Source organism: Epargyreus clarus, unplaced genomic scaffold (assembly GCF_041222505.1).
Source record: "Epargyreus clarus isolate Ecla_fem2 unplaced genomic scaffold, WU_Ecla_fem_2.2 ptg000022l, whole genome shotgun sequence".
Lineage (NCBI taxonomy): Eukaryota > Metazoa > Arthropoda > Insecta > Lepidoptera > Hesperiidae > Epargyreus > Epargyreus clarus.
Window position 1 is genome coordinate 2569835 of NW_027332229.1, and position 27228 is coordinate 2597062.

Consider the following 27228-nt stretch of genomic DNA (forward strand, 5'->3'; position numbering starts at 1 on the left):
TGTATGTGTGTGTTTGTGTTTGTGTATGTGTCTAGTCTCGAGTGTCTAGTGTACAGTGTCATGTGTCAAGTATCTAGTGTCGAGTGTCTCGCGCATATTGAGTGTATTGGGTATTGGGTATCTAGAGACGCTAGCGTCTTGAGTGTAGTATGTGTGTTTCTGCGCGTGCATGTGTGTGTGTGTGTGTTCGTATGTGTGTGTCCAGTGTCCTACTGTCGCTGTCTGTGTGCGGCGGAGTGCGCGCGCGGCACGGCGGAGGGCGGGCGCGCGAGGCGGCTGGCGGCGCGACACCCGCCCGATGAGTATGAGAGATAGCGGTCGGACAGGTCGGGCGGCTCCATCTGTAACATACGTTATAGTCCGCGTAAAACCGCTAGTCCGCTCTGAATATAGAAATGAATCCCCGTGAATTGACTACCCGCATGGCGGAGTGGTCACCATGCCGGTTTGACGCGCAGAGTCCCGAGTTCGATCGCCAGCCAGAAAAAATTCTCAATGATAAATTTAGATTCCTGTTTCTGGGTCTATGTGTTTTTGTATCTGTCTCTGTGAGTCTCAGTCTCAAGGAATCCTAGTCTGGGGCTGTGAGTGTAGAAAGCGATTATAATCACGTCGCCATAGCAAATTGTATAACTACACGTATCACAGCGCACCTGCCACTCGCCCAGCGCCTGGTGGCCGGTCAGTCAGTCAGTGCCCGGTCAGTCAGTCAGTGCCCGGTCGGTACTCACGTGCGCGGGCTTGCTCCTCGCGGGCAGCGCGGGCGCGCTCATGTTGTTGCCGGTGTAGGCCACGCAGCGCACCTGCCACTCGCCCAGCGCCTGGTGCCCGGTCAGTCAGTCAGTGCCCGGTCAGTCAGTCAGTGCCCGGTCGGTACTCACGTGCGCGGGCTTGCTCCTCGCGGGCAGCGCGGGCGCGCTCATGTTGTTGCCGGTGTAGGCCACGCAGCGCACCTGCCACTCGCCCAGCGCCTGGTGCCCGGTCAGTCAGTCAGTGCCCGGTCAGTCAGTCAGTGCCCGGTCGGTACTCACGTGCGCGGGCTTGCTCCTCGCGGGCAGCGCGGGCGCGCTCATGTTGTTGCCGGTGTAGGCCACGCAGCGCACCTGCCACTCGCCCAGCGCCTGGTGCCCGGTCAGTCAGTCAGTGCCCGGTCAGTCAGTCAGTGCCCGGTCGGTACTCACGTGCGCGGGCTTGCTCCTCGCGGGCAGCGCGGGCGCGCTCATGTTGTTGCCGGTGTAGGCCACGCAGCGCACCTGCCACTCGCCCAGCGCCTGGTGCCCGGTCAGTCAGTCAGTGCCCGGTCAGTCAGTCAGTGCCCGGTCGGTACTCACGTGCGCGGGCTTGCTCCTCGCGGGCAGCGCGGGCGCGCTCATGTTGTTGCCGGTGTAGGCCACGCAGCGCACCTGCCACTCGCCCAGCGCCTGGTGCCCGGTCAGTCAGTCAGTGCCCGGTCAGTCAGTCAGTGCCCGGTCGGTACTCACGTGCGCGGGCTTGCTCCTCGCGGGCAGCGCGGGCGCGCTCATGTTGTTGCCGGTGTAGGCCACGCAGCGCACCTGCCACTCGCCCAGCGCCTGGTGCCCGGTCAGTCAGTCAGTGCCCGGTCAGTCAGTCAGTGCCCGGTCGGTACTCACGTGCGCGGGCTTGCTCCTCGCGGGCAGCGCGGGCGCGCTCATGTTGTTGCCGGTGTAGGCCACGCAGCGCACCTGCCACTCGCCCAGCGCCTCGTGCCAGTGTACGTATTGCTCGATCAACGCCTGGAACACACGGAACACATGTAACACATATTTATAACACTCGTAACACATGTTGATTATAGTGGTGTTGGGTAAAATGAATAAATGTTTATGAGTATAATAACCTGTAACACATATTTATGACACATGTAACATGTCATGTGTTAGTGTAAAATAAATAAATGTTTTTGTCAATAAAAACATGTAACACATATTAATAATAATGTTAAAAATCGACTGTAACACATATTCAAATTAATAATGATTATTACTAATATGTAACACATATTCATGACACATGTAACACATATTCGTAATTTATAATGTTTTGAAAGAAAAAAACAAAAAAACGAATTCCTAATCGTATCACTAACGTGTCTGTCCATCCAGTCAATTTACTACTAGACAAACAAGTTGATCCAGGGTGCCCACGGCGTCCAAGATGCCCTCCATCTCCTGCTGCTCACCTGGTACTCCTTGGGGATGTAGGCGTCCAGCACCAGGTCGGCCAGCTGCAACTCCCTGCGCAGTGCTCGCACGGCGTCCAGGATACCCTCCATCTCCCTCTGCTGCTCTCGTTGCTGGTCTGCCAGCTCGGCCTTGGCGCAGCTCAGCAGCTGGACAGCTCGCTTCAGCTTGCGGGTCTTCGCGGCGTTTTCTTCTTGCAGGCTGGAGTAGCGCTCTTCCAGGTCCAGACGCTCCGCCTGCGGACGATAAAGAAATTAAAATTAAATCTGGTTCAAGGACGAAGTAGAATATATCATTGTATATCTGACAGAGCACAAAATAGACTATAATTATATGTTACCTGACAGACATGGAATTTATTAAGTTTTGATACTTCTAAATAAAGTGGTCAAAGTTGTAGTAGATATTATAAAATTGTCTCATTTAAATCTCTCTATTAATTAATTTGTGTCATTCATTCTTCTATAAAGTCCAAGTAGAACAGGAAATCCGCCTGAAGAAGATCACAGATGCGGTGCCACTGTTGAGGACTAATAGTCATTAGTATCCATACCAGTTAGCCGGTATACCCTATCACGGAAACGCAGAACTGCTTCACGCTAGAAATGGGTGTGACGGTGGTACCACCAGGTCGATCTATACTCGTTCTACCACCTTTCATCAGGTCACTCCTTAGGTACAATCCAACCTGTATTTTCCAAGCTCCTACACTTGTCACCAGCATCCTGGCCCCGTTACCCACCACCTTCTTCTGCAGGTCCTCCTGCAGCCGCAGCTCGTTGAGGGTCCGCAGCTCCAGCTCCCTGGCCGCTACTCCAGCAGGGGCTCACCACCGGCACCCTGGTCAGACACTCACCTCCTTCTTCTGCAGGTCCTCCTGCAGCCGCAGCCCGTTGAGGGTCCGCAGCTCCAGCTCCCTGGCCGCCTGCTCCAGCAGGTGCTCACAAACAGCACCCTGGTCAGTCACCCACCTCCTTCTTCTGCAGGTCCTCCTGCAGCCGCAGCTCGTTGAGGGTCCGCAGCTCTAGCTCCTTAGCCGCCTGCTCCAGCAGCCGGCGCTGGGCGTCCGCCTTGTCCAGCAGGTTCTCTCCACCGACCAACACCTTGGACTCCAGGCGGGACAGCTTCTCCTTGAGTTCCTCTTGCTGTTTCCTGGATAAGTAAAAAAAGAACAAGTTGATTGAGGAACTTTTTGAAGGTACACTGTTTTAGGGGCGTTTGGGAAAAATGATGAGAGTGAATTTTATAAAACAACAAATAAAAATGACACCGTAAATGTGCACTGAACGTTAAATGCACCAGGGTAATATGGAGGATTCTTTCAAAGAGATCTCTAAAGTCCAACTGGAACATGGCCGTAGCATGGAATTCAAGGATTCGAGATCAGAAACTCATGGGAAGAAGTTGACGACGATTTCTAGACTATTTATTTTTATAAAACCACGCTATACTGGAAGTCTCAAAACGGTAAAGAGAAGGGGAGAGGGGATTTTGGTAATACCATAATATAATATTCTTACTTGGTTCTTTGCAATTCCGCCTTCTTTTCTTCCAAAACTTTGCGTGCCTGGTGAGCCTTCTCACGGTTCAACTTCTCCTGTGAAACAACATATAAAATATTTGTTTTATACACATAAGATTGGAGTAGCAACCGAGCTTACTGCTGCATGGACATCAGTAATCAACCCTAGATAGAGAGTAGATGTTCCTGTCTGAGGAAGGCCACAAAAGCGCTGCTGCCTCTGAGAACTAAGTTAGAATGCCTCGGAAGAGTGTCTCCTTTACCACACCCTTCAAATCAGCACACAGCAGCGCCTAACACTGCTGTTATAACAGAGATAGGTGTGGCGGTGGTGCCGCCGGAGTCGAACCACCTTTGACTAAAATCATGTGGCGCCATCTCTTGCCGAGCTGCGGGAAGTCACAATAACAACTTACCTTCTCTTCCCTTCTCATCTTGCGCCTGATCTTCTTTTCCTCGGGGTCCAGCGAGTCCAGCTCGGGGTCGGTCAGCGTGTCGTCTGTCAACTCTTCCTCTGTTGGATCTTCTTCGTCACCTTCTTCTTCCAGTTCTAGAATTTTTTTTTATAATATAGTAGCAGACGATTATGCAATCCACCTGATGATAAGTGGCTACGGCCGTATGGACATTTGTAATCAACTCCAGATAAAATTAGATATTACTATCTGAGGTCGGCCACAGATGCTACCCCTGAGGACAAAGCTAGAACGCCTCAGAAAAGTATGTCTCCCTTACTACATCCTATCAACCTTTCAAACCAGAACACAACATCGCGTAACACTGCTGTTATGAGGTAGAAATAGTTGTGGCGGTGGTGCCACCGGTGTCGTACCACAGAAGGTTTTATCACTTTCAAAACTTACCATTAGTTGATTCCTCCAGTTGCTTTTTAAGTTGATCGATCTCCTGTTGAAACCTGAAAAAATAATCAACATTTTATCCAAAACCATTGACTTTTATGTCGTTCATTACTCATTCAAGTTCATTATTGTATGATACCGGGTGAGCAGAGCGTCGCCGGGCTCGCTGTTGACGTGCGTCTTGTTCTCGATGTTCTTCGCGCGGTTCGCGTATCGGAGAGTGCTGATCGTTTCTACGTAGTTCGTGTCAGCTGGGCCGACTGTCGCTATCTGAAAATAATAAAGATTTTAAGGTCCTAAGATCAAAGTCACTTCGTTAAAACCATATAACAACCATATGACATACATGATAGGCAGAGAATGAACTGTAAGAGAGTGAGAACGGAGACCGAAACGCTGAAACCGAGAGAAACAGAACACGCCGACGTGAGAGGGGCGGAAAGGGGCACACGACAGGATGTACAGAACATAAAGAACACCTTAAGTGGAGTGGAGTAAGAGAGAAAGCTACATATAGAGAAAAAGTGTGTGAAGATCAAATGATGGGACGCGATTTTTTTTTCAAAAGTTCAAGCAGACCACTTACCTAGGTAGATGTAGTAGACTCGCTTGCCATGAGAAAAAGGGAAGGATGGATGGTGAAAGGGTGGTGAGAGAGTGAGAGAGAAATAGTGTGTATGCGAAGACGAGGAAGAAAGAGCAAAGACGTAGCGAGAGGTCCGAAACAGAGCAAATAAATTGGAAAATGAGCAAATGAAGCAAATGAATTCGATAAATAAACAGCTTGAGAGGAAGACGGCACATAGAGATATATTTGAGTGGGAAAGAGCACAACGACACAAGATAAAGTGTAAGGATGACTTTGTTCTTTGTGTATTTGGTAAGACATTTGTCAATGATGGTCTAAAGTGGAAGAATGTTGGTGACGTGACTCACCATGACGGTCTTGGAGTTGCCGCCGAGCGAGTCCTGCAGCAGGCGCGTGAGCTTGGAGTTCCTGTACGGGATGTGCGTGGACTTGCCGTCCACCAGCGCGGAGATCACGTTGCCCAGCACCGACAGAGACTGGTTGATCTTGGTCGCTTCCTTCAACCGGGTGCCGGTCGCTTGGGTCTTGCTTTGACGTTCTGAACCCTGGAGAAAAAACCATATTTTGTTATGTATTTGGAAGCTGCAAATTTTGCGAATAGATATGGTATCATATGATTTTAGACTAAATTTATCGCGGAATTGAGACGTTTTGCTATGTACAGGGTCCTCATGATATGCAGGTTTTTAATTTCTTTCATAGGAATGGTATTGCCAGATCGAAAATTGGTAGCTTTAATTATTGATATGATTATATTTTCAAAAATAAATATTTTGAGCGAACAATTTTTATTTAACATTGCATAGCATGAATTCGTCGCCCCTATAAAGAGTTAATCGGTGAAAAAGGTACAATTTGTTCATATCGTATGGTTTCTTCTGAAATTTGTCGGAGAGAAAAGGACTCCCATGTAAATCTTCTGCCTAAATATGCCACTCTGAAATTTCTCCCGTCTACTTTGCCATTTCCCTGTAATGAAAAATATCACGTAAGAGTATAAATTGCATTGCATTGAGCCTTACAGCCAAATCAACAAGGTGCAGCTTCCCCATCTTAACATGCATCTTCCCGTCCTCCCCGCGCTTGCTGCTCTCGACCGTGATCGAGAATATCGCGTGGGATCGAGAACTCTCGATGTTCATGGCTGTTGCTCCAATGTGCCTATTCTTGTTGCCTACTGCCATTATCTTCTCCAGCTCATCAGCGTTGTGGACTACGTAACCTGGAATAAGATGTTAGGATTAGGATGTTAGGATTAGGAGGTTGAAGGACTTGTTAGATATGTTTAGTAAATCAATATATGAAGAGGTAGCGATGCAAGAATAGTGGTAGTAATATTACTACTTCAATCATCGTCGAATTCTGAATTTGAAGGTTGTAGAATCCTCTCTGATTCTACCCCGGCGGTAGCACCGCCACACTTATTTCTGCGTAATAACTGCAACTGTGTTATGGTTTGAAGGTGTGGTAAGAGAGACATACTTGTTTGAGACATTCTAGTTTACCCTCAGGGGCAGCGGCGCATCTGTGGCCGACCTCAGGTCTATCCTAACCTAACCTATCTGGGGTTGATAACATATGTCCTTGGACAGTAGCCACTTACCATCAGGTGCACTGCATGCTCGTCTGCTACTCCTATATTATAAAGTCCTTACCAGTAAGGTCCTTGACAAAGACGCCGATGTCAGGCCTCTCCTTCACCTCCAGGCTCTGGTGCGGGTTGTTCCCAAGCAGGTCGCGGACTTCTTCGTTGTAAATCTCCAGGTACGTCACGCATACGAGGAATCTAGAAATACAAACCGCACTCTAAGCTTTTAAATTCAAATAACTAACACTGTATCTAACGTGTGTAACCTTTCGCTAATTCATCGACCATTTTATGAAACGTTTCAAAAATTCAATCAGCTTTAGAAACCAATCTAACTAAAACAACAGTGATAGATTTTATGTTGATTAGTTGACGTAAACAACGTAACGTAACAACGTAAACAACAGTGGTTTGAAATTTGGTCTCTCAGTCGAGGAGTCCGAGATTCGAATCAGATAATATCCCACCTATTTAGAGGCTGAATTTCATACCACTTTTTGAGTTTTACCTAGGAAGCTCATCAACAACTTTAGCAAAATGGCTCGAAAAATTAATCAACTTTAAATACCATCTCGATAGAGATCTCCCTGTGGGCTAAGTGATGCAGCCCAGACAGCGGCCGTGCTCCGACAGTCTTTGTTTAGAGCTTGTATATATGCAAGATGTTAGCAAAATGTCGATAGCGTGATTCAGAAACATATGGCGCCACCTCGCATTGCCATGAAGATTACTACACCAATACTAACTTTTCATCGTCCTTAGCCTTGGCGATATGACTGAAGATATGCGCGAAGGAGTTCGGTATGATGCCTCTCAGCTCCGGAGCGGAGTTGCTCCCCGCCATGGTGTAGGTCTTGCCGGTGCCGGTCTGCCCGTACGCGAAGATGGTACCATTGTAACCCTTGAGGACCTCCTCCACGATAGGGCTCGCCGTTTGCACGTAGATGTCCATCTGGGAACAATGGAATATTTTTTGATGTAGTTTTGGAAAATAGTTCAATAATGAGGCATTTTTTATTGATATAATGTTTTGAGAAATATTTCAATATTTATGGTCATTCTTTTTATATTTATTTTTTATCTTTTTCTAAAGTTTCGATTGAAACATTTTAATCGTTTTTACTTCACATAATATTAATGTAAGTAGTTTTTCAATGAAAAAAGGTTATTCGGCCATTTTGTGGTGACGGCCATCTTGGATTTACAATCATACCAAACACAATGAAGTGACAAAAGTGGTTAATGTAAAGATAACAGAAATAAAGTTTTTATTACTAGCTACATTTGTTTTGAACCACATAAAGTACAAATAACAAGCGAAATAAAACATTTTAAATGTGTTATATTAAAGACAGTAAATATATTGGTTTCCAGTTAAATGTGTAAAGACCTTAAGATTGTATAATAACTAAGTAAAAATAGAGTCTGTCTGTTTTATTTGTTGAAACAATAGTCTTTATTTCAAAAAACATAAACAAACCCAAAATATAAATACTGTCGATATACTGTGTATTGTAAAATGCGGCAACCCCTGTTTTTTTTTATAAAAAATACATTGCTAAAATTTACATTCAGTGAGTTTCAGTTATTTTTCTGTAGGGGCGAGTTGATTTCGAAAATTTTTGGGGTTTGCTTCACAACTGCGTCGTAGAATAGCGGAAAACGAAAAACATGAGGTGCATTCAACAAATAATTAACTTAATTTAGTACCTATTATTCTTAGTTCATCTAAAAATATAAAAAATATTTTACACTGTAAATGATATGACCTGATGTACGAGTCATCATTCTGAGTCTCTTTAATATTTTTTTCTATCTTAAACCTTAATCATTTCCTTAACAACATTATTTAAAAGCCTTATGATATTTACTTATATGTCTAGTATAAAAGCGAAGTTATTCATTTGTCAGTACATCTTATTTGAACCTTCCGGCCGCATTGCAGAAGTTGTAACCGCGCGGCCGCTAGAGGCCCCAGCCCTGCACCGCCCCGCTACCCCATATACTCGTAGGCCTGACCCAATTTATCAGGTCACTACAGCGCTGCGAATCAAAACTGAATTTACACAGCCTACGAGTTATACTGAACTATGTAGTAGGAAAAAATAACATGACATACATATAACTGATAAAAAATAATAATTAAAATCGGTCCACTAACGGCGGAGTAATTCGTGTAAAAAAAATACACTGGCCGAATTGAGAACCACCTCCTTTTTGAAGTCGGTTAATTTGTACTTTATTCGAATGACAGTGGCGCTATCTGTGGTAAATTTGTCGTACCAACTCAAAAACCTTTGTAGGCGCATGCACAACAACTTTGCTAAAGATCATCACATAATCAAATTCATAGTTTACGATTCTTTAAAGGACATACAGACAAACATTCATATTTATGTATATAGTTTAAGAGCGAAGATATTATTCAGTACATCTTATTTAAAGCTTCCGGTCGCATTGCAGAAGTTGTAACCGCGCGGCCGCTAGAGGCCCAACCCTGCACCGCCCTACCCCATATAGGCCTGACCCAATTTACCGGGTCACTACAGCGCTGCGAATCAAAACTGAATTTACACAGCCTACGAGTTATATTGATGTCGGTAGATTTTGATGGAATTATATTGAATGATACTAGGTTAATATTTTTATGGACTTTTTATTCTGTTATTTGTTCGCTCGTTGGTTATAAGTAACAAACCTGGTTAGGATTGACGAAAATATGTTGATTTTTGACTACCAAAGATCGAATTGTACAATTTTTGAGTAATAGAAATTGACATTTTGATCTTTATAGGGCCAGAATAGGGCTACGGTATCCCCTGCCTGTCGTAAGAGACGACTAAAACGGAGCTTCCCTTGTTGCGGACGGTACACCGTCGTGCACACCAGACGGTGTGGTGAGCGTCAACCTCACCTCGGCGAAGCCTGAGGGGGCAACGCGCTAAGAGGACTTCGATTGGGTTCCGTTGGGGATCGCGGAGACCTCAACGCAGCGCCGAGGACGGCCACCGGGGGGATGTTAGTGCGGTAAGAGTCCCATATAACCCTGTGTCGCTTACACGGCACCGGGTACCTTTTGAAGGTTCCCCCTCGTTAAAAAAATAATAATAAAGGAAAAATTAGATGATAGACACAATAATTTTCATGATGATCCTACTCGTATGTCTAGGTAGAAAAGCGATGTCGTGACAGACTTTTAAATATTATTCGAAACATTTTTTCACGTGCGAGCCAACTAGCCAACCGTCGAGAATTTTTTTATAAAAATGTTTCCTAGTAAGTTAATACGTACATACATGGAATGAATTATAGATAAACTAAACAGTAATCGCTTGCACATAGCACTGCATCGTAGTCCACGCCCCGCTCTGTAACCCATATAGCGTCCTACTTTACCGGGTCACTTCTCACCGCGACTTCTTACGACGGTACGAGTACAAAGAGGAGATTGATTGAATTTAAAAAAATGAAGTAGTAAACGGATTTTGCCACAGCCACCCATGGACATATGTAATCAATCCCAAGTAAGATTAAACTCCTGAGGTCGCCCACAGATGCGCCTCTACCCCTGAGGACAAAGCTGAAACGTCGGAAAAGTATGTCTCCCTTACCACACCCTTCAACCAATAACTGTATTCGCTTATACAAAGCACTGCATAGCCTACAGCCCGCCCAATAACCCACATAGAGCGCGACCCAGTTTACCGGGTCACTTCTCCCCTCGGCTTATTTATTTATTTATTTATTATACTTTATTGAACCAAAACATAATTATGGAACAAAAGTCGGGCTTAATGCTAAAAGCATTATCTCCCAGCCAACGTTTTGGCTGTGCAGAAAATAATAAAAGCGGTACAAACAAAAGAAAAGAAAAAAAAATACGTTATAAAATAATAGCATAAGAAACAATACGTAAGAGAAAGAAGAAATACTTATTGCGTCGAAACAAAGAGAAGATTGATTGAATTTAATATATTGAAGTAGAAAACCCTAAATACCCTTGAACCAAAACGCAAGAACTATGGTAATAGAAAAAGGCGATGAAGAAAAATAGGTAATAGAAAATTAGAAACGCTCATCTAGTGTTTGGACTTTTAGCATTACTCAGTAGTAAAGCTAAAAGTAATAATACAGCTTACGCTGTTTGTCCACCAACCACCGATACCGATATTTAATGACGGCGCCGAAGTAGAGCACATACATTTACTATAGCAGCTTGTCCACCGAACGTCCGTCACCCGAGCACCATCATCCCGGCCGCCGATATACCGAGTAGATCGGCACCGAGTTTTTGACAGGCCGATGTGCCGGCAATGTAAAACACATTGGAACTTGTCCATACACAGCCGTCACAAGAGTGACAGCTGGAACAAAATAAACCGCCGATATCGGTCGCAATGGACAAACTATCGCCGTCACGACATAATTAAAATCGCCCGAAATAATCTTGTTCTCGGTATCGGCTAGGTGACGGTGCAGTGGACAAACAGCCCTAGTAGCTGTCAGTGTTTTATAAAATTAGGTAGGTAGGTACATGAATTTAATAGTAAAAATAAGGGCGTCTGCACAGACTACTGCATCGTAGCACACGCCCCGCCCTGTAACCCACATAGAGCGTGACCCAGTTTACCGGGTCACTTCTCCCCGCGACTTATTGCGACGAATCAAAGAGAAGATTGATTGAATTTAAAAGATTCACATTTTTTAAATATAATATAGGAGTAGCAGACGAGCATTCAGTCCACCTGATGGTAGTGGCTAGTACCGCCCATGGATATATGTAATCAACCCAGATAGTATTAGATATTCCTATCGGAGGTCGACCACAGATGCGCCGCCACCCCTGAGGACTAAGCTGGAACGCAGCGGAAAAGTATGTTTACCTTACCTCACCCTTTAAACCAAAACACAGCAGCAATTAACACTGCTGTTATTAGGCAGAAATAATGTACCCGCATTGTAACCCACATAGAAGCGTGACCTACTTTACCGGGTCACGGGGAGCCGTAGCTTATTGCGACGAAACAAAGAGAAGATTGATTGAATTTAATAGATTGAAGTAGCAGACGGACCTTCAGTTTCCCTGATGGTAAGTGGCTACTGCCGCCTTTTCGTATCTGTGACCACCTCCATATAAAACAACATTATCCCTTGAAGTAGATCACAGCCTAAGTTTAATCTGCCTAAGTCGGTTTTGTAAGTGAGCTGCCATTTACACCCTTGAACCGAAAGGTAAGAACTGCGACAATAGAAATAAGCTTGTCGGTGGTGCATCTTCAAGTAGAATCATTCTAATTTTACTACTTTTGTTAAACACGCACGTCTCGGATCGACTTTTGGCAGTAGAGATAGAATTTCAAACAACTAAGCTATCATTGCTTCATTAAATATAAAAGAGGTATATGAAATTAAGGGAAAATACAAGGTAAGTACAACTAAAGCGGACGCTTGCACAGAACACTGCATCGTAGTCCACGCCCCGCAGTAACCCACATAGAGCGTGACAAAGTTTACCGGGTCACTTCTCCCCGTGACTTATTGTGACGAAACAAAGAGAAGATTGATTGAATTTAAAAGATTCACATTTTTTAAATATAATATAGGAGTAGCAGACGAGCATTCAGTCCACCTGATGGTAGTGGCTAGTACCGCCCATAGATATATGTAATCAACCCAGATAGTATTAGATATTCCTACCCGAGGTCGACTACAGATGCGCCGCCACCCCTGAGGACTAAGCTGGAACGCCTTGAAAATGTATGCCTCCCTTAAAACCAAAACACAGCAGCAATTAACACTGCTGTTATTAGGCAGAAAATGTGTACGCTTATACAGGGAACTTATACATGACCCAGTTTACCGGGTCACTTCACCCGCAACTTATTGTGACGAAACAAAGAGAAGATTGATTGAATTTACAAGATTGAAATAGCAAACGGGCTTGCAGTCGATCTTATATGCTGCCTAAGGATATCTGTAACAAACTCTATTTGAACAAAGGCAACATGAAATGTTTATTACGTCTAATCTGCCTACACCTCTGTAAGTCTACCGGCATTTACACCCTTTTTACTGAACTGTGATAATAGAAAAAGCTACTTTTGACGTGTAAGTGTTCATTTAATTATGATGCTACGGGTATTCAGCTATTTATGATCTTTTGAGTGTACAGGTAGTTTTAACCTGCTCATATACTTTTGAAGCTGGCTGTACATGAAATTAATAGGAAAACATAAGGGCGTTTGCATTGAGTACTGCATCGTAGTCCACGCCCCGCTGTAACCCACATAGAGCGTGACCCAGTTTACCGGGTCACTTCTCCCCGCGACTTAATGCGACGGTAGATAAAATCTCAACATAAAATAAAAAAAAACGGAGCAGCCTTTGGGGACTGCCGATAGAAGTGAACTAAGTATCTAACTTGTGAATTGTATCGTCGAGCTAATAGATTATTTTTGGTTTGTAAAGAAGTGTTTAATGACGAAAATGAATGCGTATTAGAAATTAATTATCATTTGCTCCACGGTGAAGAAAAACATCGTGAGGAAACCTGCATACCTGAGAGATTTATATCAAAAAAATCTCAAATGTATGTGAAGTCTTGGCAATACGCATTTGGCCAGCGCGGTGGACTATGGCCTGATCTTTCTCATTATGAGGGGAGACCCGTGCCCAGCGGGACAGTAATGGGTTGACGAATTGATGAATCTTCAAGTTGGGGGTCGCCATAAACGAAATCGCTATTTCTATTGAACGGTAATAGGTAGACAGTTTAAATTTTCACAATGCATTCAAGGGCGGCTATAATAACAAATAATAAATGAAACTTTAGTGGTGCAGAAGCATTATACTCTTCTATAGCTGTTATGATAACAAATTTGAAGGTGGTAGAACCCTTTGTGGTTCGACTCCGGCGGCACCACCGCCACACCTATTTCTACCTAATAACTGCAGTGTTAGGTGCTGCTGTGTTCCGGTTTGAAGGGTGTGGTAAGGGAGAAAGACTTTTCCGAGGCATTCCAGCTTAGTCCTCAGGGGTAGCGGCGCATCTGAGGCCGACCTCAGGTAGGAATATCTAATCCTATCTGGGGTTTATTACAGATGTCCATGGGCGGCAGTAGCCACTTACCATCAGGTGGACTGCATGCTCGTCTGCTACTCTTATATTATAAAAAAAAAATACTGAAAAAGAATCGGTAGTCTGTAAAGTCGGTTTACTGACGATAGTTGAACGTGATAACGTCATAAGAAAATACTGATGGAATGGTTGCATTTTTGAAAAGAAAATTTTAATTTTTTTTGTTTGATAGATATTGTATGGATATAGAAAAGGAGGTAAATACGCGGAGACCGATTGTGCCTCTTTGTCGCTCGTTCCGCTCTCGCTTGCACTTCAAGCCTTAAATGGAACGCCTCAGAGCGGGGTAACGTGCAGCCGGCTCCATCGAATTATAAGACGTTGTCACGTCAAAAAAAATGAATTTTCGGTGGTTGAGAAGCATCGTCGATCGCACTTGGCATTTTTTACAATTTCCACGTCATAAAAAGAACTAAGATCTCTTTGTCCCCGGACTGAAAATAAAGAAAAAACAGAGGTAGTGATGTAGTGGTGAGAGGGTGGAACTCACCCCATAACTCAAATCCACTTCATCACACCATATCCATGTCAAGGTAGAAAAGAACTGCAACCCCTGCACCCTTTCAAATGAAAACAAGAAAATTGAAATTGGTTAAGAAATACTATTCGAAAGAAATACTCGAGTTTTTAAGTTTATGATATCAGGATTTTCCGATTTTCCGGGGAAACTAGCGAAAATTTCCACGTAATGGGAGCCCCTGTGAAACTAGCCGCATACAATGGTGTTTGAATCAAGTCGATTGGTTGCGGCATCGTGAAAAAATCGCTGGATATACATAAAAAATATGTGTCGAAAACATAACCTCCCTTCTTTGGGATGTTAGTAAAAACAAATTAAATGTTGGTGGACCTTTAGTATGAGTTTTTACGTTTATATAAAAAGCAGCGCCCCTAGCGGTCTATATCAGAACTGAATAGAAATGTATGAGCAATACGTACAAATACAAAAACAGTCATTTTTGGTTCAACATAAAACCTCATACTACGGGTACAGAAGCATCGTCGACGCACTTGTCAATTTTAACAATATCCACGTCATAAACCAAACTAAGATCTCTTTGTCCCCGGTGGGTAGGTCCAAGTGGGTCAGTGGAGCAGGGACGGCGCGCGGCCTCGGCGCGTTGCAACTATTGATTGCGAGCCTATCTCGCGTTACGTAATAGGAACTTGGCTTTGAGTGATCGTAGTGTGATAATGAAAGGTGGAACGAATATGGTTCCACAAGGCTCAACTACCATACATACTATGATAGCTAAGATGGGATGTCTTACTCCCTGGGCGCACATATATTGGCATTGTCAACATAAGGGCGGTGGGCAGGAAAATCGGGTCTCGAGGATACCCTCTTTGCCCGGGCAGATTCTCAGGTGGTCGAATGCCCCCTGGATATATGGATTATAATAATTATTCATAATCTTATATATAAAATTTGCTTGACTTGTATGTATGTATGTAGCGGAATCATTGAACTCGATTTTTACCCACTTTGAACGGTCCGATGAATTAAAAATTTATCCCATTCTCCTGATCAGGATCGTCAGGAATCAGGATTGACGATTTTCCTTGTGCGATTTAGCGTGGTTTTTAGTTTTTAAACTATAATTATTTTTCTGGTTTCAAATGTCCAGAGCTTCCATTCCGTTTAATAGCAAACGAAAAGTATACCGGAAGCTCGTTTGTTACTTCCATATCATTTAAAAAATGTCTTGTTCTGATCTATTGTATACTGCAGTACATATTTACAGCACAGTAAATGTATTTGAAGAGAAGTAGATGAGTATGGAAGTAGGAATTTAAGGCACAAATAATGGCTTGGCTTAGATTTTCAAAAAATGAAATTGGAATATACAGTGAAAACGGGCATTAAATAAAAAATCATATTTGTTTACTTTCGAAAAAATATTAATAGAGCCAACTATAAATTGCACACAAAAGTAAAATAGACCAATCGCGGATCTAGCCAACCGTGAATTGGATTAAACGCAAATTGGACCCGGTTGGTCTAATTTGCGTGTATTGGACAAAAAACATATTGGAATAACCATGAATTGGTTCAAACATGAATTGAGAACACATAAAGAACTGCAGATTGAACCAACCTTGAATTAGTTTAAATGCAAATTGGACCAACCGTAAATTGGACAAAAATTGAATAGATATACATACCCACGAAATAGGCATACCATGAATTGAATTAAACGCATGTAGAACCAACTGCGAATTTAACCAACCCTGAATTGGTGTAAACGCAAATTGAAAATTCAAATAGAACCAACAACGAATCCCGATTCGATTACCCCGGTAAATACACATTTGACGAACCGCGAATTGGACCATATAGAAATTGGACCAACCGTGAATTGGTTTTAGCCTCAAATGGACTACACTATTTAGATCAATTGGAAAAACCCAGAATTGACTTAAACTACACGCAAATTGGAACAATCGCGATTTGGACCAAACGTGAATCAAACTGGACTCTACACAAATTGGACCAATCGCGACTTGGACCAAACCACAATGAAATTGGACTACACAAATTGGAACAATCGCGAATTAGGCCAATACCAACTGAATTGACATAAATATTTATAATTGACATAACATTGACATAATATTGTATTCCATTTTCTAACATGAATTATTTGTTAAATTAGTGTAACGTGTTTAAGGTAATGTAGATTAATACTTAGTATGTAAAACTTCAAATTAAAACTTAAAATTGCATACCTTACCCGGTGAAATATGTTTGAACTTTATAAATTGTACAACATCCTATGTAATACCATATTTATGCAATAAAGAATTATGATTATGATTATGAAAGGTTCCCAAGGGAAGGTAACAATAATTAATAGGTAATTTTCCGCCTCAGTAGTTTTCTATTCCACGAGGTGAATTTTCCGAACCAATGACAAATTAATTATAACACCTTAGAACATGAAATATATAGAATCCGCGGTAGTTGATTGTTATTTCACTAGACTGGAGGGATTCGTAACTTGATTGAAGGTTGCAGTTCAGAGTAGACGATGGTTATGTGAAAAGCCAAAAATAGCAAACGAGTATGCAGTCTACAGCCATCCGCCTCATATATAAGCTTTTTTATATAGTCCATTTTTACCCGACTGCCAAGGAAGGGTTATGTTTTTCGCGCGTATCTTGTATGTTTGTCTTTCTTTATTTGATCCGATCTAACAAACGGCTGGATGAATTTCAACAGTTAAGGTGTCATTATATTTGTCTCAATGACCCGAGTGTCCTTAGATAGGTGTTAGTAAAAAAAACAAAATGGCGGATTTTTGGCGCGAAATAGTAACACATGTAAAAAAAAAAGTTAACCGAACCTATCAAGTAGGGTATCAAATGGAAGGAAATTAAACGGAGATTATAAAAACATATTTGTATATATATAAAACAGATAGGTGACTGACTGACTGACTAACTAAATGACTTTTTATTTTTTCAGAAATTAACGTACGCCCTAAACTAAGGACCTTACAGTTCTGAAATTTTTCACATAGGTTCTCTATATAGCTTGTATAAGTACTAAGAAAGGCCTTTTGGAAATTCTACCCTTCAGAGGGTAAAATAGGGAAAAACAGTTTTTTTTAAATCCTTTAATTGTGAAGCAACTACTATAAAATTTTGTATTTGGCTTTCTGGATAGGAACAAGGACGCTCATATTTATCCCCATCCGAAAAATCAACCCCGTAGAGGGTAAAATAAGGGTTAAAAGTACATTGGAACAACCGTCAATTTTGAAGCAAACACTATAAAATTTTGTATCAGGCTTGTTGGATAAAAATAATGAAATTCTACCTCTAACGAGGTAAAATAATGACCGAAACTTTGAATTACTGGATTTATATATTTTATAGACCGGAAATGGTGAATCTTTTCACGGGATAGTAACACGTTTTAAAAAAAGTTCATCAAACCTATCGAGTACGATGTAAAAATAAAGGAAATTAAGAGAAGATTACACATACATTATATATTCAGCCTTTTTGGGGCAGTTGGGTTTTTTGATTTTTTAAATTAATTACTTGTTATAATATAGGAGTAGCAGACGAGCATGCAGTCCACCTGGTATTAAGTGGCTACTGTCGCCCATGGACACCTGTGATCAACCCCGGATAGATTAAATTTCTACCCGAGGTCAGCCACGGGGCTGTAATGCCATCTGTATGCGCAGCTACCCCTGAGGATTAAGCTGGAATATCCCAGAAAAGTTCGTCCCCCTTACCACGCCCTTCAAACCAGAACACAGCAGCGGTTAACACTGCTGTTATTAGGCAGAAATAGGTGTAGCGGTGGTGCCGCCGGAGTCGAACAGACCGACCACTTTTAAACCATGTAGTTTTACTTATCTGTAATTATGTCCCGCAAAGCTTGGTCTTTGGACTCTAGGTATACATACAATATGTATTATGTACTATATATACAATTATGATCTCACTGTCTACGTTAGTCATATTGCTTATAATATATACGAGTAATGACGTGGCCAATGCAGATGCATTTTGTTTCCTTAGATTTATTTATAGAACTGACTAGTTTTTGCAATAAAAACCGCGTCGGTGTAGCAGTTTGAGTTAAGTAAGCGTCAGTTAAATGGCCAGTAAATAGATTTCATAAATTTATATATTCTCCAATAACAGAACTTAGGTAGGTATGCTGTTTTATATTATCCCCTGCCTGTCGTAAGAGGCGACTAAAAGGGGCTTCCGGGGTTGCGGGCGGCAAGAGTGCGAGCTCAAACCGTCCAGCAAGCGACCCCGGGAAGGACAGCGGTTTGTGTGGTCGCATATCGCTGTAATCGCCAGGGGATGTGAGAGGAGTGTAAATTGCTCCCCCAGGGCAGAGCCCGATAGAAGGGCATCGCGTTAGGAGTTGAAGGTTTAGGTTGAAGGTTTCCCCCTCGTCAAACAAAAAAAAAGGTATGCTGTTTTTAAAATTATACGTAACGATAAGGTTACCTGATGGAAAGTAGTCACCATCGACTATGGACATTGGTAACACTGAAGTGGCGCATTACTGGTTTTGAAGAAGAGGTCATTTTGAATCTTTTTTTAAGAGTCAAAGATCCTAATGTTACTTTAATGCTACATAATTTCAGGCACGCATCGATACGCACTTCTGACGATATGATACGGATATATTTAGAAAAAAGTATCGACAATATTGATACCGATGCGCATAAAACAGGCTTTAGGGTACCTTTTTTTATTTTTTTTTTTTATTTTTATAATATACGCGTAGCAGACGAGCATGCAGTGCACCCGATGGTAAGTGGCTACTGCCGCCCATGGACATCTGTAATCAACCCCAGATAGGATTAGATCCTACGTGAGGTCGGCCACAGATGCGCCGCTACCCCTGAGGACTAAGCTGGAACGCCTCGGTAAAGTATGTCTCCCTTACCACACCCTTCAAAACGGAACACAGCAGCGCCTAACACTGCTGTTATTAGGCAGAAATATGTGTGGCGGTGGCGCCGCCGGAGTCGAACCACAAAGGGTTCTACCACCTACAAAAAGTAACCTCAAATTTCCCCCTGTCTTTCATACTTTATGATTTATCATTGTACTAAAGTACAGAAGTAGTTATTTTTTTGACAAATTCGCAAAATGAATAGGAACTGTTTTCAGCTGTATGTATTTTTTTAACTTGTTCTGAAATATTGTTAAAAATTATTAATTGATTAAATGTTGAAAAAGTGAAATATTTCGTTCGTATTATGCATATTCTGTTCTTTTTTAATTCTCAGTATAAATCGTCACTATAACGACTGAACTATGGTTCTTAGTCCCTTGTAAGCGAATGAATTACATTTTAAACCCGTGAAACTTTTTGGAATATTCACATTTTCATAGAAAAGTAACAAACTGGAGAGCACTTCTGATGGTCAATGGCTACAGCCGCCCATGAACATCTGTAATCAACTCCAGATAAAACCAGATTCACACCCGAACGTGGCCACAGATGCGTTCTACCACTGAGAACTAAGTCAGAACGCCTTGGAAAATTTTGTCTCCCTTATCACACCCTAACTGAAAAACAGAAGCGCTTAATACTATATTAGGCGCAAATAGGTGTGGCGGTGGTATCTCCGGATTTATCACAAAGGATTCAACCATCATTTATTCCAATTAATCTAAATAATACAACCGAAGAATGATAATCTTTCCTATCCAAAGTCACACAACGAAACAGCAAGCGAACGTACCTATTCTGTACATTTCATACAATCTAAGTCTACATTTAACCTATTTGCGTCGGGTACCTAATACTGGCGGGGAGAGGGGCGACGCTCAATCGATAGCGACGTCTAGAGGCAAAAAGACCTAACTACACATTGTATACACCCCTCAATCGCAGTGTATTCTGAACCTTATATCTTTACCACAACATTCAATTTAGTCCGCCGTGGCGAAGAACCTAACAGCACAAACGCGCTATGTCCCAGTCGCACAGTGTATTTTAAGCCTTATATCTCCAACATAACATCGATTTTACTCTCTATAATGTAGAATCGTAATACGTAGGGGAGATACGTTATGCGTGCGAAATACTACGCCATTTTGCGTCGAGTATTTTAAATTTAATATGCGATCTCCGTTTACGTATTTCTGATTATGCAGCGCTGTTGGTTAGGCATTTTATAGCCTCAAGTTCATGTTTATAAAGGTATGGCATAACTAAAATATAATCACAAAAGTACCATCTTTCTTTCAATTCTTTAGTCTTTTTCATAATGTTAATTTGGTGGCAAAAACCTTTCTTGTTCGACTTCGGTGTCCGCAGGCAACAACGCCACATCTATTTCTGTGAAATAACAGCAGTGCTGCTGTGTTCCGCTTTGAAGGGTGTCGTATCATCATCATCAACCCATTACTGTCCCACTGCTGGGCACGGGTCTCCTCTCAGATTAGGCCATAGTCCACCGCGCTGGCCAAGTGCATATACCAATACGCACTTCAAAAATCTCTCATGTAAGGTTTCCTCACGATGTTTTCCTTCACCGTTTAGCAAGTGATAATTAATTTCTAATATGCACATAACTTTGAAAAAGCAGAGGTGTTGAAGGGTGTGGTAAGGGATACGTATTAACCAGAGGCGTTCATAGTCGTCAGGGGGTAACATCCGTGGCCGACGTGAAGTAGGATTCTTGTCAGATCAATCAATGTTTGTTTTCTACCGACAAATTTCAGAACCTATTTATTTCGAAACCGAAATTTTCTATTTTAAAATGAATTACAATTTAAACGGGTAACTTCATAACATTTAATATTGGTAGAACTCTTATAGGAAACCGAAGGCATTCCCTATTTCTGACATATAACATTAGAGTCAAGCTGCTATGTTCTGGTTTGAAGGATGTACTTAAAAAAGTTGGTAATTAGTTTTAATCGTCCTCCGGAATAAAACTTTTGGTAGCAACCTTATTAAGACAGTAGTATCATTTTTAGACGTTTATTGAGTAACTAGCTGACCCGGCAAACTTTGTACCGCCTCAAAATCTATTTGTCAAATATATTTCATATAAAATATAGCCTATGTTACTCGTGGATAATGTAGCTTTCGAATGGTGAAGGAATTTTTAAAATCGGTCCCGTAGTTTTTGAGCATATTCATTACAATCAAACAAACAAACAAAGTTTTACTCTTTATAATATTATTAGATAGACACCAATGATTATTATGTCAATGAGTAATACAAAATTCAAAGACAATGCTCCTTGTTTTTACGTAATTAAAAGTGGTTAATGCCGCTATAATTTTATTTAATAACTCCTTTCAGAACAATGTGTTCTGTTTCGGTGGTAAGGGAGATATACTTTTCCTATGTATTCCAGCTTAGTCCTCTGGGGCAGTGGCGCTACTTCAGGAAGGAATATAATTTTATTTGCGGTTGATTACAGATGTCCATGTCTAGCAGTAGCCACTTACCAACAAGCGGACTGCATGTCTTTCATAGTCTGCTACTCCTATATTATAAAAAAATGTTGATCATAAATGCGTAGCTTTTCATAAGTTGTATAAGAACTTAGTATATTAAAGTAATTATACTTTGAAAGGTAGCATTTTGTCATTAGTAGACAAACTAAAGTAATCAATATAATGCCGTGTTCGCATGCTTCCCAAACCGTCTCAAATCCAAATGTGTGGATAGACCATTTAATGTTTTGTGTAAGTTTGCAAGCTTGTATGTAACATAACTTTTGATCAAGCTAAACTTTTGTTGCAGTTTGAAGTTTGGAGCAAACGCCACGTGCGGACTCAGCGTAAGGTTCTGAACTGTGACGAGAGCCCTTTATACTATCCGACACGACACCGACGCCGACATTTCAGTACTACATCCGCTCTATACATTCGGTACATATAATGAAGGATACGTGATGTAATTAAATTCCGATTTAATATATGCGTACAAGATGCGCGTAATTAAGAAACCTACATCTCTGATCGCACGCCTCCATGTCATTCTATGACGTCACTGCAAATTGATTCGTAATGAGAAATTCCTGTTCAATGAACAGATAAGCGATATCGGTATAGTACCGTGCGTAAAATTTTCAAGATAATGTTGGTGACGTATGTGTCGGCGACGACATATCGGTATCGTATCAGTTAGAGATGTGCCGAGTCAGGTGGACTCGAGTCAGTACTCGAGTACTTACATAAACTCGCATACTCGAGTACCAATAGTGATACTAGAGTTTACTGGTACTCGAGTATCACTATTGGTACTCGAATACTGACGATACTCGTACACTACAACTACTACTCGTACAAGTAAAAACTTGATTAATTTTGTGTAGTGAGTGGCGTTTTTCCGTGCTATTGGACTGTATGTTGTGTAAAGTACTCGAGTACTTTGTGAATACTTTGGACTCGAGTACTGACTCGATTCTTTTTTATATGAGTACTAAAGTACTCGAATACCAAAAATGGCCGACTCGGCACATCATTAGTATCACTCCATGAGAAATACTATAATTCAGAGGTGAGCAACGCATGGTCCGCGGACCGCACGTGTCCCATGGATCTAAGAAATCCTCATTGCGGCCCACGGCCCTATTTCGGGCAAATTGCAGTTGATGGTTACTTTTTGATGTTCATCATCAAAATTTCAGACTACTTTCACATGATGCTGTATTGATGTAAAAGGTTGCTGACCGTTGCTTTAATATGTGTAACATCTAACGAGGCGGTAAGTCCGGCGCCATTGCTCGAAAGTGACTTTATTGATTTAATAGCAGTACCTGCGGATTCGCCCGCTTTTTATATAATCATAATAAAATATAGGCCATAGAACTCCTGAATAGTGTAGCTTTTGTCATTGTCATTGACGTGAATGGGTCATTGACGACCCGCGTGGCGGAGCGGTCACCATACCGGTCTGATGCGCAAAGGGTCCCGGGTTCGATCCCCGGCCAGACAGATATCTAAATGATGAATTTAGATTTCTGTTTCTGGGTCTGGGTGTTTGTGTATTTGTCTATGTATGTGTCCATGGCAGACACGACACAGGGAATCCTAGTGTGGGGCTGTGAGTGTAGAAAGCGTTTATTATTTATTTTTTGTAAAAGAATTTTCATGATCGTTGAGTATTTCCGAAGACAAAACTTACAAACATACAAACAGACAACCAAAGTTACAAACTTTACCTTTTTATAATATTAGTATAGAAGTATAGCTATCGATAATATGACCAACCGCTACTTTCACAAGGTCGGATATAATAAACGACATAATTATACCGTGTCGTATCGTATAATTTCGTACCATTTTTATTATAAGATTTTGTTTCTAAAAGATTATTATTTTTAAAAACGGTAAATAAGTGAAACTACTTACGCGAGTACTTACGTACACAATAACGTATAAGGAGTCCCTAGAGGCCATGTGAAAATATTTATTTTGTTATCCTCGCGCGCTCAATAATCACAATGTAGACTTTGTAAATACAGTAAATGTTTCTTATATTACAGTACTTTTATATAATTGTATGTTTCTTACTAATTTCGTTTATTCTGTTTGTACAAATTATTTCATATTCGCAAGCAGATAGCAGAGCCAAACAGAAGGCATTATTAGTTCATCAATTTTTCTTACGTATCATACTATGTACAAATAACTGGAAAAAATGTGGATTGTGGAATATGTGTAATGTATATGTGACAAATAATTTTGCAACTACTTGCAATTTCAGTTTGCTTATATATGTCCAGGAAAAATAAATGACCCATTACTCTAATTCTTGTTGTGTCTAGCGATGCAAAGATAAAGGAATCGATTAAAATATCGATTTCGAACCGTTGCATATACTTGAAATATCGATGTCGATAAAACATTGAACCTTAACAAACCAGTACAAATTGAAACGTGTGGATGTTTGACTTGGTTCGTGTAGCTTTGCAAGCACTTGTAGCCGATTCGATGGAGTGTCGATTATTTATTTTTGGCACAAATCTTTTGAACCAAATTAAGACGCAAGCGCATGCGACGTACCCACACGTTTGTCTTTGTGCGTTTGTAGAGGTTTGCGGCAAGCGCCAAGTGTGGATGTAGCATAAAATATTCACTTCAATCCATAGACTACTTTACTTCTTTTAGGAACATGAGACAAAACTGGTGTTTTATACACATATAAAGTCCATATCTACACGTTTGCCTTTGTGCGTTTGGAGAGGTTTAGAGTTTGGGGCATACGCCAAGTGTGGTCACAGCATAAAAAAATCAAGTGAATTCAAAGACAACTTTTAGACTTAAAAACAAGAGATAAATTGTTCTTTCATACACATACAAAGTCGTAACGTCGAAAAATCCTCCAAAGGAACACATACAAATATAAATCTTCTGTTCTGTTCTCTGTTCTTCTCCAGACGATAATAAGCGTGACATTCTTCATGCACTGAGCACCTGAGTGTCTAGGCCTTGCACCGCGAGAGTCGCCTGTTGGCTACGTCCCGACGGGTGCAAGATGCATTTAGAATGTCATACTAGTGTTCTTCTGTTTTCTTCTCTTCTTTAATGGGGATGTAAGGGTGGAAAGACGAGGAAGCGTAGTAAAAATATGACGTCACAGTTTCGCAAAATTTGTGAGATGTGGCTGGAGGGGGAGAGGGCGTATGCTTTATTTATATGGCAATGACGTCACAACAACCTTAAATATTGACGGAATGACCATTGTTCTTTCTTAATTGTTACATTCGCCAATCACTTAATAGGGCGTGCATAATTATTTAATGTAATTTGTATATCAAACACTTTTCATATATGTTGTATAAAACATTTGATCAAATATTGGAAATTTGGACAAAATCAATTTGTATGAAATAATTTTCAAAATTCACTTTAAATTCATTGTGAAAGTCAAAAACTAAAATTAGGTTACCAAAATTATTTTATCATTTATTATCATAAAAAAATTAATTGGGCAATAGCAATTAGTGTGTATTTTTTTTAACACATTCCCACTTTGAATATTTTGTGTGATAATTCCATTCTAAAAAGAAATTTTATGGGATATTAAAAAACATTGAACATTTCAGTTGACATGCATTGATATATCTTTTTGTGGGCTAGTACTCATAATAATGCCCACTGCTGGGGGGCAGTTCTTCAATTTGAACTCCATACTTTAAGAATTGTTTTAAAATGGAATTTGATATTAAAATGTTCGCTCGATTCAGAATTCGATGAAGGACATTATTGACATACTCTTTTAATTACCAATGTTGATGGAACAAAGGAATGATGTGAGCGTAACTTTTCCTTCTTCAATCTTCTTTCTTCTGTGTTGGTTTCCATACAACTCACCCACCATTCGACAAGACTGAGGTGGCAAATCCACAGTCAAGAGGAATGACGGGAGAGGCATAGGGTTATCTTCTGTTTACTTCTTTCTTCTTCTAACTTCTTACAGACTCCGGTTGTGTGTTTAATCACAATTATGACCTTACCATACTTTACCATTATTTTTATAATACAAAGGGGTTAATGAACATGCATCCCACCTGGTAAGCGGCTACTGCCGAATATGGACAACTATAATCAAACCCAGATACAACCATGTTCTATCAGAGGTTGGTTACACATGTGCTGCTACCACTGAGGACTAAGTTGGAACGTTCCAGTGTTGCTTCAGATCTAATAAGTCATATTTGAAACAATAGAAAAATATACATAGTTTGGAAAGGTGTGGTTTCAAATTTTTTATTAGAATTAGAGGAAAATCTAACTTTTGTTACTTTATAATAGTTTCTATACTAATATTCTAAAGAAGAATTATGTAGTGAATAGATATAGGTATAGTAGAGAACAAAGGAAATCATCGCTAAAAGGCGCAAATTATTTCCAATAAGAATAAAATGAACCCACAAGAACAGAATGATTGCTATAAATGTTTTAGGAGGAAAAAGCTGTAATACCTGTGACGTATTGCTATCGAATACTGCATCGTAAGCGTAGACGCGCGGCGGCTCGGGCGGCGTCACGTTGCTCCTCGTCACCGCGATGGAGTTGTTAATAGAATCCACCGACACGCAGCTATATGCCCCGTCGAGCTTCTCCCGCTGGTCCATCGGACGTACTCGCACCACCACGCGAACATTCTCGACCGTCGCCGCGCCCAACTCCGCATCCTTTACCGCCAAAATTAAAATAATTAAAAAAAAAACTCATACAGCCAACTCATTCTGCCAACAGCACTAACTGAAGCAAATTAAAAAAAGAACGTCCGCCCAAAACACCGCGGAGTCGCCTACTAAATCAAATGCGTAGTTGCAGACCGCCGCACTGGATATGACCCTGACACGAATATTCCATGACTCATACTTATTAGAATTAACAGATCGAAATAGAACCAGTAACCATATTTCACGCTATTCACCAAAATGGACGGGCGCACCAGACGCAAAACGGTTTTAGCAACGTTGGCAAATTCGCAATAATTCTAATCGGAACGCAATGAACACCTACAGAAAGGAAATGATGAGTTATGAAATAGTACACGGTTTCCGGAAATCACATGATAAGAGAAGTGAATTCACTTACAGGCATTTTGCACGTTCTCCTCCGACGAGATCACGCAAACATATATTTTATTACCGCACAAAGCGGAGTTACGTCTTTGTTTGTCGAATATTGGGTAAAAATCAATACGGGCGACCTACTTTTCCCTGGGCCTCGAATTCCCTCTTCTTCGCACGAACGAAATGAAATGACAGATTGAGATTTGCAGTGTTGTCTACACGATACCAAGAAACCTACCATTGCGAATTCTTGAAATTTTCCATTATTTTTTAAATACCATTA

General features: G+C 41.2%; 2 protein-coding genes across 2 annotated transcripts in view; one reads left to right on the plus strand and one right to left on the minus strand.

Moving 5' to 3' along the window:
- The window catches only part of LOC140751252 (uncharacterized), a 110269-nt gene that overhangs the window by 27981 nt on the left and 55060 nt on the right, over positions 1 to 27228 (plus strand). The gene's annotated exons all lie outside the window — the stretch shown is intronic.
- Klp64D (kinesin-like protein 64D) lies at positions 657 to 27128 on the minus strand. Its single transcript, XM_073085248.1, has 13 exons — positions 26968 to 27128; positions 26343 to 26555; positions 7507 to 7712; positions 6828 to 6958; positions 6195 to 6394; positions 5520 to 5717; positions 4723 to 4853; positions 4587 to 4639; positions 4140 to 4273; positions 3722 to 3798; positions 3173 to 3353; positions 2201 to 2437; positions 657 to 1754 (listed from the first exon to the last, which is right to left on the minus strand). The coding sequence occupies exons 1-13, from the start codon at positions 26971 to 26973 to the stop codon at positions 1602 to 1604; spliced, it is 1920 nt and encodes a 639-aa protein (XP_072941349.1). The 5' UTR covers positions 26974 to 27128; the 3' UTR covers positions 657 to 1601.

Bases quoted from the DNA above. Each gene is read 5' to 3' on its own strand.
- Klp64D (XM_073085248.1), bottom strand. The intron at 4,640-4,722 runs GTATCATACAAT...TTATTTTTTCAG, and splicing joins GGCGACGCTCTGCTCACCCG to GTTTCAACAGGAGATCGATC. The intron at 1,755-2,200 runs GTGAGCAGCAGG...CGTGTGTTCCAG, and splicing joins ACATCCCCAAGGAGTACCAG to GCGTTGATCGAGCAATACGT.